At 34.5% G+C, this 16,741-nt stretch overlaps 1 protein-coding gene across 3 annotated transcripts in view; it reads right to left on the reverse strand.

The window, feature by feature from the left end:
• The window catches only part of SPPL2A (signal peptide peptidase like 2A), a 375,774-nt gene that overhangs the window by 12,249 nt on the left and 346,784 nt on the right, over nt 1-16,741 (reverse strand). For 2 of the 3 annotated variants that reach the window (XM_069098049.1, XM_069098047.1), the window contains 9 exons: nt 15,267-15,415; nt 12,035-12,131; nt 11,640-11,741; nt 8,568-8,649; nt 7,894-7,968; nt 3,292-3,348; nt 3,019-3,072; nt 2,503-2,605; nt 875-949 (listed from right to left, as the gene is read on the reverse strand). In XM_069098049.1, the coding sequence (XP_068954150.1) occupies nt 875-949; nt 2,503-2,605; nt 3,019-3,072; nt 3,292-3,348; nt 7,894-7,968; nt 8,568-8,649; nt 11,640-11,741; nt 12,035-12,131; nt 15,267-15,415 (794 nt within the window). The remainder of the gene's footprint in view (nt 1-874; nt 950-2,502; nt 2,606-3,018; nt 3,073-3,291; nt 3,349-7,893; nt 7,969-8,567; nt 8,650-11,639; nt 11,742-12,034; nt 12,132-15,266; nt 15,416-16,741) is intronic. The other variant, XM_069098048.1, reaches the window with a different exon arrangement.

Raw genomic sequence — 16,741 nt, forward strand, 5'->3', positions numbered from 1 at the left:
TTTCTTTCTTACTGTTAAACTATCACCTATCTTTTCTGAAAGTGTGCCTGATTATAATAAAGCTCTTTCTTTGGCTTGTTCTGATTTGCTATGGACTAAGAAACCATATCAGGAAGTTTGTTCCAACTACTGAAAATGAACCAAAAGGTTGTGAGTATAGGGTAGAGGGGGATACTGTGAATAAAGGGTATGTACTTTATTCTATCTTGGACGGCTGCTCAGAAGCCTTCATGGCTGTTGCATGTGTACTAGATAATTGCAGTTCCAGGATAAGTGAATTCCTGATAAATGAGTTATTTTACTTTATGGTTATATCTAAGTTTTTTTTTGCTTTCAAATCTATTTTGGGGGGAGGCAGTAGATTCAGGGCAACCTGTGATTTCTTTGGCAGAAGGAACTCCCAATTAGGAAATTCCTTTTTACCAAAGAAGAGCTGTATTTGCTCTACCAATTAATAGCCTTAGGAAGTTGTCTGGAGGCACTGAGAAGTTAAGTGAAGTGATTTTCCTGAGGTCACTCAGCAGGTCTCTGTATAAGAGGCAAGGCTTAAAATCAGATCTTCCTGATTCCAAGGCTGGCTCTCTGGCCACTATACCAGACTAGCTTTCTGAAATCTAATTTTTTGCTTTATACTAATTAATGTTTTTCAGTCTGATTTTCTCCTTTCAAAAAATCTTGTGAATTAGGAAAAATAAAGCAGATATTGTAATCTCCCTTTGGCAGATGAGTTGATTGAAGAACAAATAGTTAAGTGACTTAGTTATATTCACCTAGTTACTTATGAGCACAGGAGAACCTTAGTATCTGGATTCCCAGATCTATCTTCTATTTGCCTACACAATTATGAATCATAAAAGGAAACAAAATAACTTACCAATTACACAGGAAACATAGTAGATATTAGAACCAACATGGATATCAAATCTTCGACAATAAGCAACCAGGAGACCTAAACAGCCCAACAAGATTAATTTCTTAAGGAAAAAAAAACCTTTAAAGATGAATTAAGTTACATATGCATTTCAATATTATAAAGGTAGTAAGAAACCTTGAACTCTATAGAATAAAAGAGGCTATATAAATTTAACTAAACTTGAAATCACTAACCCTAAGATAATCTTAAGTGGGTCTTCTTTCCACTGACCTTCTAGAACTTTGTCCTCTTGTCCTGAATTTAGAATATTCTAATTTCTATTGTATTAACTGTGACTATGGCTAATCCTCCATCAGAGGATTATATCTTATCCTTATAAGTGCTGGATTCCATGATTTAAAAAAAAAAAGCCTATTTTCATAATAGTAAGAGAAAGTTTCAAATTTTAATTCAAAAACTTAAAAGGTCAGTGAAATGTCAATTCTAGTTTTATAGTTGTACAGAAATAACCAGTTTCTTTATACCTTTTTATTAAAGAGATCATTTGTAAAATTCAGTCTATGAAGAATTCTCAGAACTGAGTATTAATAAATACTTATATATGCAAATGCATAGCTATCTAATGTACACATCACATACATCAGTGGTAGGTTTGGAATATAATTGCTATTTTACTTAGTCAAAAGAATTTCCTCCTGTTACCTGAATTCATAGAAGAAAAGGTTCACTTTTATTTTTATTTAATTTAATTAGCTGTGGTCCTGGTTTAGTGAAGGAAGAAGGCTCACTATAGTTGGTTGTCTTCTATTCTTTAATCACATTTCTACACATTCAAAAATAACAATATTTTATATTTTTAAAATGGGAAGTTAAATTTTAAAATTAAGTCATACGTTTTTAGCAAACTCATTATTTTTGAAATTTTAAGTTGTCTTAAGGTCATACCATAGAAATGGTTCCCTACTTTTTCAGTTATGTAAAAAGGGAATTGCCAAGTGACCATGGCAGGAGCTATGCTAAGCAGGACCATATTGTGCCAGCTTCCATAAGGAGTACCACCATCTTTGCTCTTCCACTCGCCATCCTGAGAGAAGTACTCTAACTAGGACTCTTCTTTTATAGCTGAAGGAGATTACAATGGAGCTAGTATTTCTAATGGCCTAGGTTCCCTCATAGGCATCTGATGCATAGACTTCCCATGATCAAACATAGGCTATACCTCTCAGGATATGTGGTTTGTTGCTCTAATACTATGTATCCCCTATATGTCTGAGAGTCCTTTAAGAGTCAGGCAGAGCAGTCAGAAAAAGAGAGGATAATTAGCTAATATTTTAAGTGGAGGCTATTTCAATGGTCCAATCATGCAGTTACCTCTTCAAGCATATTTCTTATTATCCTGCCCTGGTTCTTCCAACTCTTACGACACTCTTCCAAACCATCTTACATTTTAAAATAGAAATTAAAAAATATAATTTGTTTTACAGGCAACTTTGGGAACAGTATCTTTTCTATAAACCTTTAGTTACAACATAATTTATACTAAAATTCTAGGGAAATATGAAAAATGAGTTATTTAAACACCCATGTTAAAAGTAAATTTTAAAAAATTATTATAAACAACTGCTCACCTGGAACAATAATGTCTCCAAAACCCAGTATCGAAACAGGTGCTAGACACACACTCATTGCAGAGAAATATATCAACCTTGGTACTTTGATAACGACTGGCAACTGCAGGAGGAAATGCTGACATTAAGCCGCATCTGAATCTTTAATTATCATATTTAAAAAGCAATGTACTGACATTAGACTATTATTTTACCCATTTTAATTGACATTTAAAAAGAATTTGAAATCAGAGGACACACATTGAACACATACACGCACACACACGCACGCACATGATTTACAAAGCTTGAAAGAAGCAGATTATGTAGCTTTAGAAAAATGAAACCCAACACACACATAGGATTAATCCTATTAATCCAATAGCCCCACTGTCTAACTTTAATGACCAACATATGACTCAGGTCTTGAAACAAGTTAGACTTTTTTTTGGCCATCTGTTTTTCCCCCAAAGAAGAATCTTGTCTCAGAGGGTGTGATTTAGAGTCCAGTGAACATATCTGAAATACAATCCTTACTTTCTCATGGGGAGCTGAGGGCTGAGCAGTGGCTTCCACCAAGTTTCCACCATTCTAGGATGAAACCCAAGTCAATAGGTATTTAATAATTTTAAATGACTAAAAAGTGGCTATATTTTGTAAGAAAAAAATTACACCTTAATATGCACTACATGCTCATTGAATTAAATGAGAAGACAAAATTATTAATTGCAGACACTATGGAAATGCAGCAAAATTGATTGTGCACACACACTCACTATGAATATGCATTTCTATATAACATATTCCTACCTTTTCACTGCTTCCAAAAGGTCCAGCTGCAACTTCGATCATGATACTTTCCCCATTCTATTCAATGGAAAAGAACAAAGTTGTGCCCTCTAAATGATTTAACGATTTGCTACTGTTCAAGAACTCTTTGAACACCTAGCACAGTGTTCAGCACAAAACATCTATCTCGTTAATATTTGCTGAATGAATAATTAGTACAAAATATTTCAAAATAAGCTGCAAAACGCTTTTTCTTAATTCAGTATTCATGGAGACCCAAAGAGAATGTAGCCATTTGACACACACACTCACAAAATACCTAGCACATTTGCTCTTCCTGTCATGATGTTCATAAAACATTAGGGACTGACAGATAATAAAATGCATACAATTTAACAAAGTAAACCAAAGCATTGTTCTGTACTAACATATAATTCTGATATTCACAGTCAACTCTTCATTATTTGCATGGATAATAATGAACAATGATAATTACAAATCTTTCATATTGAGCTAATGGACTTCATATCTATACTTTTACCTTGGTATGTGTGGATATAGTTCTCTGGAAAGTCACAACACTTATTATATAATAATGAAACTATATTGCACAACAATTAAATGACTTTCTAAACATTTAATACTGCACATTACACCTTAATATTTGCTGAATGAAGAAGCAGCCCAAAAGGAACTGAAAAGCTCTGTAAGCCTCCTGACCTTGACAGCTGCACATTCAATTCTGTTCCCTTTCTACACTCCAAACTGGAATTAGCATTCTCTTCCCACTTTTTGCTCAAAGCTTCTATCAAAGGGGAGTACAGGATGGAAGAGGGAGAGGAGCAAAATCAACTTTTGTAAACACTTCCTGGAGATAGACTTTGGCATAGAATTGACTCCTCAGTCACTGAGCTGAGGACGCTGTGGGACAGAGGTGTCAAAGTTCTATCATCTCAAAGCAAAATAGGTTATGAAGGTAAATAGGTATTAAAAACAAAAACTGACGGTACTAAAGGAAATGTTATGACAGACTAAGGGTTCCCCTTAACTTTGCTTCTTGGGTGAGAAAGGTGATGAATTGTTCTTTAAAGGCTCTTTTTGCTCCTGAGCAGAGTATCAGGAGCATTGAAATTACCAGCTGTAGTGACCATGATCCCGTCCTTTCACAGTAAAAGCACAGCTTAGTTTACTTCTTTAAAAAAGCTAGGGTCTTTTCTCCTCTCAAAAAAATACTATTTGTCATATGAAATAGCTCTCTGAGAGAGTGAGAAAAAGGAATACTTGGGATACTATGGTGACATAAAACAAAATATCAATAAAAACTTACTGAAAAAAAATCTAAGAACATCTAAAACTCCTCCATCCATCAAATTTTCCTCCTCTATTCATCAAAAGCCCTTTGAATTGTTATCCAATTCTTTCCTCTTTCCCTGATTTTGAATCCTGCCTCTGCTAGTTATTACTTATGTAGTAACTTACACAAGTTACTAGGTAAGTTAATTTACATTTCTAGGCCTGTTTCTGCATATGTAAAAATGTAGGAGCTAGTTATAAGTTATATGACTTAAAAGATCCAGATCCAAAACCCAATTATTTCAATTCACACAAGAATTCTCAACCTGGAAGTCTCACTAGTACCTCAAAATCAGTCTGTTAAAATTGAGTTTATTTTCTTTTTGAAACCTGCTCCTAGTGATTACCTCACTATTTCTGTCAGGGGTATCATGATCTACTGAGTCTCCTACATCTGAAATTTGGTATAAGTGATTCTCCTACCTTCTTTATCTCATATCTAATCAGTTAGCACTTCATGTCCATTCTACCTACACATTACCTCCAGAATCTATCCCCTTCCTCTTTATTCTTACTGCTACCAGCCTAATATAAGGGTGGTAGTATATACTACTTGCCTGGACTAGAGCCTCCTAACAGGTTTTCTGGCCCTCATTCTTATCTTACTTCATTCAATCCAACCATCTCGTCCCATCCAGTTATAATGACCACCAGACTAATCTATCACATACACAGTTCTGCTTAAATGACTCCACTGCTAAAAGTTACTCACCTGTTCTCCTCAAAAAACTTGAGTGGTTTCTTTATTACCTCTAGGATTAAATATCAAGTTCTCCGCATAGCATTTGAAGCTCTTTACAACTTGGCTTCCTCTTATCCTTCCAGTCCAATATCTTACTCCCCTCTACACACTCTATAATCTATTTGCATGTGCACATGATGTTCCATCTCCCAACTGTCTGCCTTTGTAATGGCTCTCCTGTATGCCTGAAATGTTCTTCACATCTTTACCTTTTAGTTTTCCTGGCTTCCATCAAGAACCAGCTCAAATCTGAGCTTCTGCAGGAAACCTTTCCTAGCCTTGCCTTTGAGATTACCTCCTACATAATTTCTGTATCTTACATATACCTACTTATTTATATGTTTCTTCATTCATTAGAAGGAGAGCTCCTTGAGGATAATTGTTTTTGCCTTTCTTTAAATCCCTATGACTTAGCCCAATGCCTGGCAGATATTATGTATTTAATAAAAGCTTGGTGATTAACTATCAAGTCTTTAAATTAAAGGAGGTGACAAAATAAATAGATGCTAAGGGTACTTCTTAAATCATATTTCCACATCATGATTGAATTTCCATTTAATGCAGAGTTGACTGTGATTCAAATTGCTAATGAACCCTTGACACCCCAAACTTAAGTTCATTAACACTTTCACATGCTCTAAATACATGCAATCTTATATTCCTACTTCTATACCTACTTGCCTACCTGCTATTAACCTATTAGGCTCATGGACATGATGTAGCACTTCCAAGGTTCAAACCTTCTAAGCATAACAGCAAAAATGGAAAGGTTAAGAATGAAATTATCTGAAATTAAATGAATGGCTATGTAATAAGGTGACTTCAACAACCTAAGAGTATAAATTTAATCCAAATATAGAAAATTTTAATAGCATTCACTTTTTTTTATTGTCGACTTGTAATTTTATTGTAATGAACATGTTGCTAGTAAACATTTCTAATCTCCTGGGGCTAAGCATGAAGAAAGCAAAAAATTCTTTATACAGAGTAGAAGGAAGAGGGAATAGTCATATATATATATATATATATATATATATATATACACGTCTTTCCTCCTCAGGGCATATGATTATAGGTTTCTAAACCTATATGTCCCTAAGGAAAGGACCTTAGAGGTTATAGATCTTTAATCTTTCTCTGTGTGTTTCTGCTTTGATTTGGTATGTGGTAGGGGGTACAGAAATGGTTGATATAACTGAGATAAAGAGACGTGATAGTACCTGAGGATAATTATTTATTGGTGTGAAGCAGAACACTATAATTGTAAAGAGCTCAGCTTCAGTTCAGCTCTCCCTTACAAACTTTGCTACATCTATATATACATCTTTCTCCCTTTCTCTCTCTCATTAACAAGTGACAAAACATAAGATACTCCCTTATAGAGTAAATATCATCTGGATAGAGAATAGAAAAAGCATTTGTTTACTGTACTGTTATGAAGATTAAATAAAGCACTATTACTATAGGCCAGATATTGAAAGAGTTTTGCTATTTGTAATCTGCCATAATAATGGTATTTGCTGTGATGGGTTTGCTGCTTCTTATAAATATATGCAAAGTGTTGTAAGCCCTGGGCCTGAAAAGATTTGGTGGGGCTTACATTATGTTTTAGAAGATAAGAATTTTAATAAAAATTTATATTACAAGTCATGGCACTAAGCACTAATATTATGCTTAAGCAGGACAAGTGATCCTCAGGTATTGAGACTCTAGGCAAGTTACTTCATTTTTAGTCATATTTGCACTATTTCACAGGGCTAGTTAAAGGTCAAATGAGATAATGTATGTTTTTCATGAACTATATAATGCTATCTAAGTGTGTTATTTTTTCCATTAATATACACAGCTTTATCACTGTGACATTTATAAAAGTGAAAGATGCTAGTAAAATATTGTGGGCTGGTGACAGGTTCAAAATGTAATTTTTCAATTAAAAGTTATTTGGAAGAGAGCTATAACTAATCACCACTAGGTCATATCCCTGGTATATATTATATGTAATAAAGGCTTTCATTATAAATTAAGAGATCACTTGGAAAGAAAGAAGGAAATAACTGGTGGGATGAGGTGGGTTTAAAAAATCAGACTTGGTATGGATAGGCAAAAAAATGAGTTAAGAAAGGAAAAACATGACTCTAGAAACTCAGGAGAAAGAGACAGAAATCAAGAGAGGATGAGTGAGGAGCATCCAAAGTAGGAGTGATCAGGTAACAATGAAAAAGCACCTTCTTAAGTTGCAGAATGAAGGATGAAGGAATAAAGGGGGGAAAAATCAGCATCATGCTTCTGAGTATCTCAAACTGTTTTAGTTAAGAATGCACAAAAAAGTACAATTATACCTTCCATTAAATTGTTTTTAACTTCAACAGTTAGACTTCTCAAAATATTTCAAAATGAGGGAGAGGATTCATAAGGGTATATCGATTTCAATTTCATGGCAAAATTCCCAAGTATGAACAATCTAATGGACTGAATATATGTCTTATTTCTCAAAATGTTATGTATGAATTTCAGAAATATTAACATACCTTTGTGATGAATGGTGTTATGAAAACAAAAAATACATCATAGATGAGAAGGAGGACTAGAAGTATTACACATGCCTGTCAGAGAAAAAAAAAATTAGAGACTAAACTTCCTACATCCTAAGAAAGAGTTGATAGTATTTTGAGACAATCATACATCTGTATACTCATTAAAAAAAAACAATAACTCACAAACCAACCCTTACACAGCTGCTATTTCTAATTTTGCCCTCTAAGGCAAGAAAGATTTTGTTTTTCTTTCTAACATTTTCATTTCTTTGAATAAAATTGATCCAAAGCAAAGTCCTTTATTAAATTTCTCCATTCGCTACCAGGCTATTAGATATGTTATCATTCAAGCAGGCAGCATGGTGTGGTAGGAAGAGCAGTAGACTGGGAGTCAAAAGACCGAGGTTCAAGATTCAGCTCCCTCAATTTACTAAGCTGGGTGACCTTGGTGAGGTCACTTCACTGCTGTTGGCCTCAGTGTCCACAAATGTAAAGTGGGGAAGATGTAAGTAGTTTACATTACTTACTTTACAGGGTTGTTGTAAGAGTCAAGTAAGATAACACATGGAAAGTACTTTGTAACCATAACATGCTTTACAAATATGATATTCGTTTTTTATTACTGCACATAACTAGTGTACTTTGGACAGGAAAACAATATACTCTACCTTGAAGTTGGGTAATTTCAATGTTTTAATTAGATTCAGACAGAAAGCCATTCCCAAAAGATCTTGTAAAATCCAGGCCCATCTGAAATCAGACAATTTTTTTATTCACACTTATTTTAAAATGGATACTCACAAAATAAAGAGGTCACAGTGAATAATACGTCTAACAAAATCAATGCAATAAACATTAAGCACCTACTTCGATAGGTAAAATAGTTGGGAGAAAAAGATGAACTAAAAACTAGACTGGTCCTTAGGAAATTCATAATTTAAGAGGAGAAATAAGGCATATACACAAATCATTACAATACAAGGAGAAGGCTCTCTTTCAAGGGTAAGGGAAGACATCCATGGGAAAGGCTTCATGAAGAAGAGTGCATTTGAGTTAGATTTGAGAGAATGGATGGGAGTTCAGTATTCAGGAGATGGGTGAGTGAACTATAGTCTACACATGTGAATCAAGTCCCAGAGATGGGAGAAGGTAAGAAGAGAACAGGGTATGGTGTGTATTCTGATTTGACTGGAATGTAGAGATTATGACGGGAAGTAATGTGAGATAAGGCTGGCATAGTAGGCTGGAGCCTAATTGTAGAAAGATCTAACTGCTACTATAAAGGACTTTAATGGGAAGTTAGTGAAGGTTTTGGAGTTGAGAAGTAACATGATTTGAAAATTATTCTGGAAGCCATATGAAGGTTATATTGGAAACAACAGAGAATGGTGGCAGGAAGACTACTCAAGAAGGCATTACAATTTTGCTAAGAAAAGATGGTAATGAATTCCTGAACTAGAGTGATTATAGTTGGATTTGAAAGGAACAAGTATGAGATCGTGGAAGTCAAATCACAAGGACTTTATAAATCATTGTATTTAATAAATGACTGAAAAATAATAATTGATAATAAATGACTGAAACAGGTCAAGGGTGACGCAAAAGGTTTCTCAGAGTTGAGGATGGTGACATCAGTTGGAGTGGGGTGGAATATGAAGGGATAAGAGACAAAAAGAGGAACAGGACTATAGAAAGGAATGGCAAGCAAACTGGATGGAAGAAGACAATCTATCAACACATGAGTTTATATGGGATAATAATAAAAATTTTTTCAAATAAGGTTCAGATAAATTCCTAAATAGCCATTTTATCACAACTTTTAAAGAGGAATTTAGGGATAACATTCCAAGAATATTGTAAAAGTAAATTAACCCACTCTCTCCAAACAAACCCCTAATGCCACTCTTTGAAATACAATATTGAATGAACTACTGTTCTGACTTAATGTCATTTTTTATATCATTTGGGACAAAATTTTGCTTCTGAAAAAGTTGACAATATTTATGACATGAAGTTTAAATTAAATCTATCATATCCTCCTGATGGCATAAGGTTGTTAGACTTAAAATATGTTTTAACTTGAAACATATTAAAATCTAATTATTATTAATCAGTGCGATAACATAAAAACTATTGCCTTTCCTGAACACTTCATTTTCCCCCATTAGTTTCCTCCATGAGAGTTATTTCAACAACAATATATAAATTGTCCTCCCTTCAGTATCCTCTTAAGATTTGAAATCCCCAGGGGTGGCTAGGTGGTGCAGTGAGTAAAGCGCCAGCCCTGGAGTCAGGTGGATCCGAGTTCGGTTCTGGTCTCAGACACTTAACACCCACACAAAACAACTAGCCGTGTAACCTTGGGCAAGTTACTTAACCCCAAATGCCCTCCAAAAAGGCAAAAAAAAAAAAAAAGATTTGAAATTCCCCAGTAAAGGGCAAGAACTGTTTCTATTACATTTTTTGTGTACATATATATAATTTAAAGGAATGGGTAGGCTTTCCAGTAGAAATGAATTCACTGTCATCATGCAAAAAAATTTTTTTTTTTAAAGCAATCGGGGGTTAAGTAACTTGCTCAAGGTTACATAGCCAGTTATTTCTGGGTGTGGTGCTAAGTATCTGAGCCTGGATTTGAACCCCAGGTCATCCCGACAGTGGAGCCGGTGCTCTTACTCGCTGTGCTACCTGGCCGTCCCCATCATGTAAAATTTAAGGTACAATAGATGAAGAGCTATCTAGCAGGCAAGTGGAAATGAACTCAAGAGTTAGAATACTGAAAAGTCATCTTTATAGAGCTATTAAATAAAGATGTGGCAATGTGTGAAACTGCCAAGAAAGAAAAGTGAAAAAGGCCCAGAACTTAAATCCCTGCGATGTGACTACTGGTGTAGCATGGTATAGCAGAGTTGGACTTGGAATCTGGAAGACATGGGTTCAAATCCTACTTTAGACATAAGCTGTATGACCCTGGGCAAGTCACTTAAAATGCTCTGGACTTGTCACCTCATCTAGGAAAGGAGTGGGTTGGATCTGATGATCTCTGAGATCTCTTCTAGCTCTAGACTTATGATTTTATAATTGTTTACTGTTACTTTTGTTAAAAAAAACAATATTTTCTATATGTACTATAGCAATGACATGCTAGAATATTGGTCATTATGATGAGAAAAAGATGCAATAATGCTAATTTTGCTTTTAAAATGTTGTAAACTTGAGGGTGGCTAGGTGGCGCAGTGAATAAGCACTAGCCCTGGAGTCAGGAGGACCTGAGTTCAAATCCGGCCTCAGACACTTAACACAAAAAGTAGCCGTGTGACCTTGGGCAAGTTACTTAACCCCAACTTCCCTCCAAAAAGCAAAAAAAAAATGCTGTAAACTTATAGAATAACTTTCCTAAACCATAAGATAACTAGAGCATTTTATTCTAAAATTATCTAAAAAAAATTTGGATGCATCAATTTCTATCAACCTTTAACAATATGTTAATAATTCATTAAGTAATCATCTTTACTTTTAAGCATACATTTAAACATGAAATCACAGTTTCAAATGTTTTTTGTACATTTGAATCCAAATGAACTGTTAAATCTCACATGGTTTTTCCTGAAAATTTGTTCTTTAAAGACCATGATATTCTAGGATAAAAGCCATAAATTCCCTAGCCAGGTAGATGATTAACTGACTGAAATGTGTAACACATTGTTTCTAGTCTAAAACAGTAAAAACTGATCTCCTACCTGTCATCATTTCGAAATACAGCCCAAACAACAGCCAGGGATATGCAAAATGCTGCAAGAAAGAGAAGTCTCACTTCAAAGCTTTTGCTGCCACACACAATCCTAAACAAACAAAAACAAATGGAGAGAATTTAGTTTGCCAATAGTTGAAAACAGATTGGGGGGAGCGGAGCGGTGTGAGAATTAGATAGGGTCATAAAAGAGCCAAAAAAATACAAAAACACATCCATTCAGTATTAAAGTTGCTGCAATAACCACTAACTTCCTTTTTAAATAAAATGACTATTAATAAAATGTTTAAATGTGTGATAATTTGACATTTTCACTTCCCCCTTTTTTTTTTTGCATATAGGCCAATTGCAACATTCTAAAGCTGCCCAGAAAAAAATTCATACCTGCATCGTCCACATGGTATTTTCCTAATCAGTGGTACAAGGCAGTTGTATAAACTCATTGAAGATGCCAAGCAGAAAATTGATATCATAACATAGACTAGAAAAAAAGGAGAAATATTTAATGAAAACAGAGGAAAATATCAGTAAAATGCTGTTATGTGGCATAAAATTTCTGTACAAACACCATATTTCGATTGATTTGTTTTAAAAGCTATCTTAAATAGATTCTCAAAGAACATTCAATTAGACTGACTAGATGGCAATGTGATGGTGTCTTCCACCGCTTATTTAGGGTTTGTAAAAGGAATGGAAGAGTTACCTGTATGTCAGTAGTTGTTTGAAAACAACTCATTCTAAAATTTAAGCTAACATAATCATGTGAGATCTTAATAAAGTAGGTCCAATTATATATATATATTTTGCCTTTTGGAGGGCAATTGGGGTTAAGTAACTTGCCCAAGGTTACAAGGCTAGTATTTTTGTGTGGGTGTTAAGTGTCTGAAGCCAGAACCAAACTTGGGTCCTCCCAACTCTGGGGCCGGCACTTTACTCACTATGCCACCTAGCTGCCCCCGTCCAATGATATTTTAAGAAGGGGAAAAATGAATTTCTTTATACTGCTTGTTTCAGATGCATAATAATGCATACCTAATAATCTAACAATATCATATGAATTTTTTCTGTAGGTTTATATGTAGGTTATAGGCTATAATTTGATTCATTTTATGGACATATCCATGTAATAAAGAACCTTTTCGACTCACATGTACAAAATTATTTGTAGTAGCTCTTTTTTTGTGGTGGCAAAGAACTAGAAATTGAAGGAATGGCCATCAATTGGGGAATGGCTGAACAAGTTGTATATGACTGTAATGGAATACTATTATGCTATAAGAAATAATGAGTTATATGTACCGATGCTGAGTGAAATGAGCAGAACCAGGAACACTGTACACAGTAACAGACATATTATATGATAATCAACTATGATAGACTTAGCTCTTCTCAGCAATGCAAGGATCCAAGACAATTCCGAAAGACTCATGATGGAAAATACTGTACACATCCAGAGAAAGAACTATGGAGTCTGAATGCTGATCGAAGCATATTATTTTCACTTTTTTTTTCTTTATTGTGGTTTTCCCTTTTGTTCTGATTCTTCTTTCATAACATGACTAATGTGGAAATATGACTGTACATGCACAACCTATATCAGATTTCTTGTTGTCTTGGGAAGTAGGGAGGAAGAGAGGAAGAAAAATTTGGAACTCAAAATCATATAAAAGTGAATGCTGAAAACTATCTTTACATGTAACTGGAAAAAAACTACTATTAAGTGGAGTGAGGAGGAGAAAGAAGGGGAAGAACCTTTTCCTAAGAACTGTAATATAATTATCAATGTTTAATACTAATATATTTTTATCTAAAATTATCAATCGAAGTTTTATTATAAAAATCTCTGAGCTTAAAAGATTAAGTTTTCTTTTTTCATCTCTCAATAATTCAAAATGATAACTAATTTTACTGCATAAGCATTTTGAAGTTTCAGTGAAACTGTGAGGCCACTTTGTTGTTCAAGAGAGGAGGACAAAGCAAAAAGTCTAGAGCCAATGAATTGTAAAAAGAGTAGTAGCTACCCCTATAGGGCAATTGAACAACAAATATTAAGTGTTTACTATGTGTAATACATTGTATTAGGCACTGGAAATAAAATCTAAGATGTGGACAAGATGTATACAAATAATTGTGATACAGGCACATGAGAGGTTAGATTTATGATTTGAGGAAGGAGGGATAACGTTTAGCTCGAGGTGGGTGGAATGATCAAAGGCTTGACTAACGAGGTGGTACCTAGCTTGAGACTTTAAAGTGAGGAACTTAGATGGCTAGAGATGTGGAGAGAGACTATTTTCCAGGGGTGCATGTATGCCTGAGGCTGAGGAACGGATTGGGAAGGGGAGAAGTAGGAAGGATGATGTGTACAAATAAACATAGATAGGGAAAAGTAAAATAAGAAACAGCCAGCAGACTAGTTTGTCTGGAATACAGAATATCTGAACAGGAGAAATGTTAAATAAGGAGAAAGGTAGGTTGAAATCATATTGCAGAGGGCTATGAATGCCAGGCTAAGGAGTTTGCATTTTATCTTAATAGGCAATGGTGAGTTAGTGGAACTGGAGAGTAAAGTGATCAGATCTATTAGAGTTACTTTGGCAGCATGCACAAGAAGAGAAAAAAAAGAGGCAGGGAGATTAGTATAATAGTTTATGTGAGAAATGAACTGTAGCAGTGGGCCAGGAAAAAAAAAAGGAATGATTAATATAGTCAATACACTAAAAATGTTAGTAAAGAAAGCTAAAGTACAGCTGTCATAGGTTCAAGTTTTTTTTTTTTTAAGAAAAGCTTCTCAAAGGACAGATGAAATTAAGTAAGTTAATCAAGTTGTGAGGTCTCAGGTTCTTCAACACTGCTGTATGCTAACATTCTTTGGACAATAGCTTGGCAAAAGGTTTTTGGGTGATCTTCATGAATGTTCCTCTTCTCCCATTCCCCTCTTCTTGCTATTGTACACTTTGGCTGTTGTTGGACTACTACAAAAGCAGGACTGGAGAGTTTCCAAGAGGCCATGCTGGAAAGAGGATCATTCTAGTTTTCACCTCACCACCCCCAGAGTACAAATAAGTTCAGGCTACCCCATAGGCCAGCAGGCATATTCCCAATCATACTCTGATATGAGCTGATCCTGACTGCCAGGATAGAGGATCTAGATTAATGATGAAAGGCTAATATGTAGGAAGTTATTTAAAAAATAAATTTTAGATAACACCAACATTAGCATTTTAACTCCAAAATATATGGACTGCACTTTTGGGGTAGGTATTATACTTCTGATAATTCATGCATCAAAAAAAAAACCCAGCTTAACTACTGTTTTAGATACTATGCTGTTATGTTTTGTTTTGTTTTGTCTACAGAGAAGAAAAACTAGTTATACCATAGCAAGTACTTCTGTCTTGTCAAGAATGAATTCTCTTATTGGGACCATAAGATAGCTAAACTAACAAAGATGGAAGAATTTAAAATTTTGGTTGAGGATTAAAAAGTAAATTAGCTAAATCAGTCATCCAAGTTTTCATAACAAAAATACCTTATTTTAAAGAAAAGAAGAAGCTCATGGAAGTGAGTTAGGGTAATATATCAAAAGTAAAATATAATAAAGCTAATTTCTTACCTAGCCATTTGTAGAAGAAATAGAGTAAGATCATTATAACACAACAGCCAACCACAAATATTATAACTGTAAGTGGAGTAAAAGTTAGAGAGTCTTCCTTCTTTTTTGTTTCTCTTTCTTCAGTGCTTGTCACTGCTCTCATGTCCTCCCTGCACAAATACACACAAGAGCCTCAGTTAACCTTGTTCTGTCAAATATTTACACAAATACGTGAAAGATTTATGACTTCCTCAGCACAGGGAATTTGTGGTGTGAGAATACTTTTGCCAACAGAGATCACATCCAGCTGAGCACATAGCAGACTCTGAACATAAATATATCTTCTTTATAATTTTGCCTAGAACAGTCCTTGGAGACATCAGTTGGAGTGGGGTGGAGTAAGAAGGGATAAGAGACAAAAAGAGGAACAGGGTTGTAGAAAGGCGTGGCAAGCAAACTGGATGGAAAAAGACAATCTATCAACACGTGAGTTTATATGGAATAAAAATAAAAATTGATTCAAATAAGATTCAGATAAATTCCTAAATAGCCATTTTATCATTACTTATAAAGAGGAATTTAGGGATGACATTCCAAGAACATCATAAAAGTAAATTAACCCACTCTATCCAAACAAATCCCTAATCCCACCGTTTGAAATACAATATTGGATGAACTACTGTTCTGACTCAATGTCATTTTTTATATCATTTGGGACAAAATTTTGTTTCTGAAAAAGTTGACAATATTTATGACACAAAGTTTAAATTAATTTTATCATATCCTCCTGATGGCACAAGGTTGTTAGACTTAAAACAGGTTTTAACCTGAGACATATTAAAATCTAATTATTATTAATCAATGCACTAACATAAAAACTATTGCCTTTCCTGAACACTTCCTTTCCCCCCATTAGTGTCCTCCATGAGAGTTATTTCAATTAACAATATATAAATTGTCCTCTCTTCAGTATCCTCTTAAGATTCGAAATTCCCCAATAAAGGGCAAGAACTGTTTCCATTACATTTTTTGTAGGGCTTCCAAATTTCTATTTCGGTTCCCAGACTAGAGGCTGAATAAATATTGCTAAGCTGATTTAGTTTAAAATAAGTTTAATACTTAGTAATGATGATTACTATGCCAAAAGACTGGAAACTTTAAAAAAAAGATGATGTAGTTATGCTATATTTTATAATGGTTATGTGTTAAAACTTCAATTACAGATGTGTCATTTTAGTGTCTGCAGTCAGCAAAGTCCAACAGATTTAACCATCCTTTCTACCATTCTCGATCCATAATTATAAGTAAGGTTGTGGGAAAACAAAGCCCACCTTCTCATTAAGAATTAGATTTTTCAAAATATGAGCTCTGCTAAACCTATGACTTATTTGTGGGCATGGCCCAGCTAATTAGCCAGTTAACTTCACATTTTAACACTCAAAATTAAATACTCTTCATTTTTTGTTTTTCTTTCTTCACTGCCTTCATGTCCTTTC

The sequence above is a fragment of the Petaurus breviceps genome, unplaced genomic scaffold, assembly GCF_028583685.1.
Source record: "Petaurus breviceps papuanus isolate PSGF00001 unplaced genomic scaffold, PetGlider_PUasm1.0 37, whole genome shotgun sequence".
Lineage (NCBI taxonomy): Eukaryota > Metazoa > Chordata > Mammalia > Diprotodontia > Petauridae > Petaurus > Petaurus breviceps.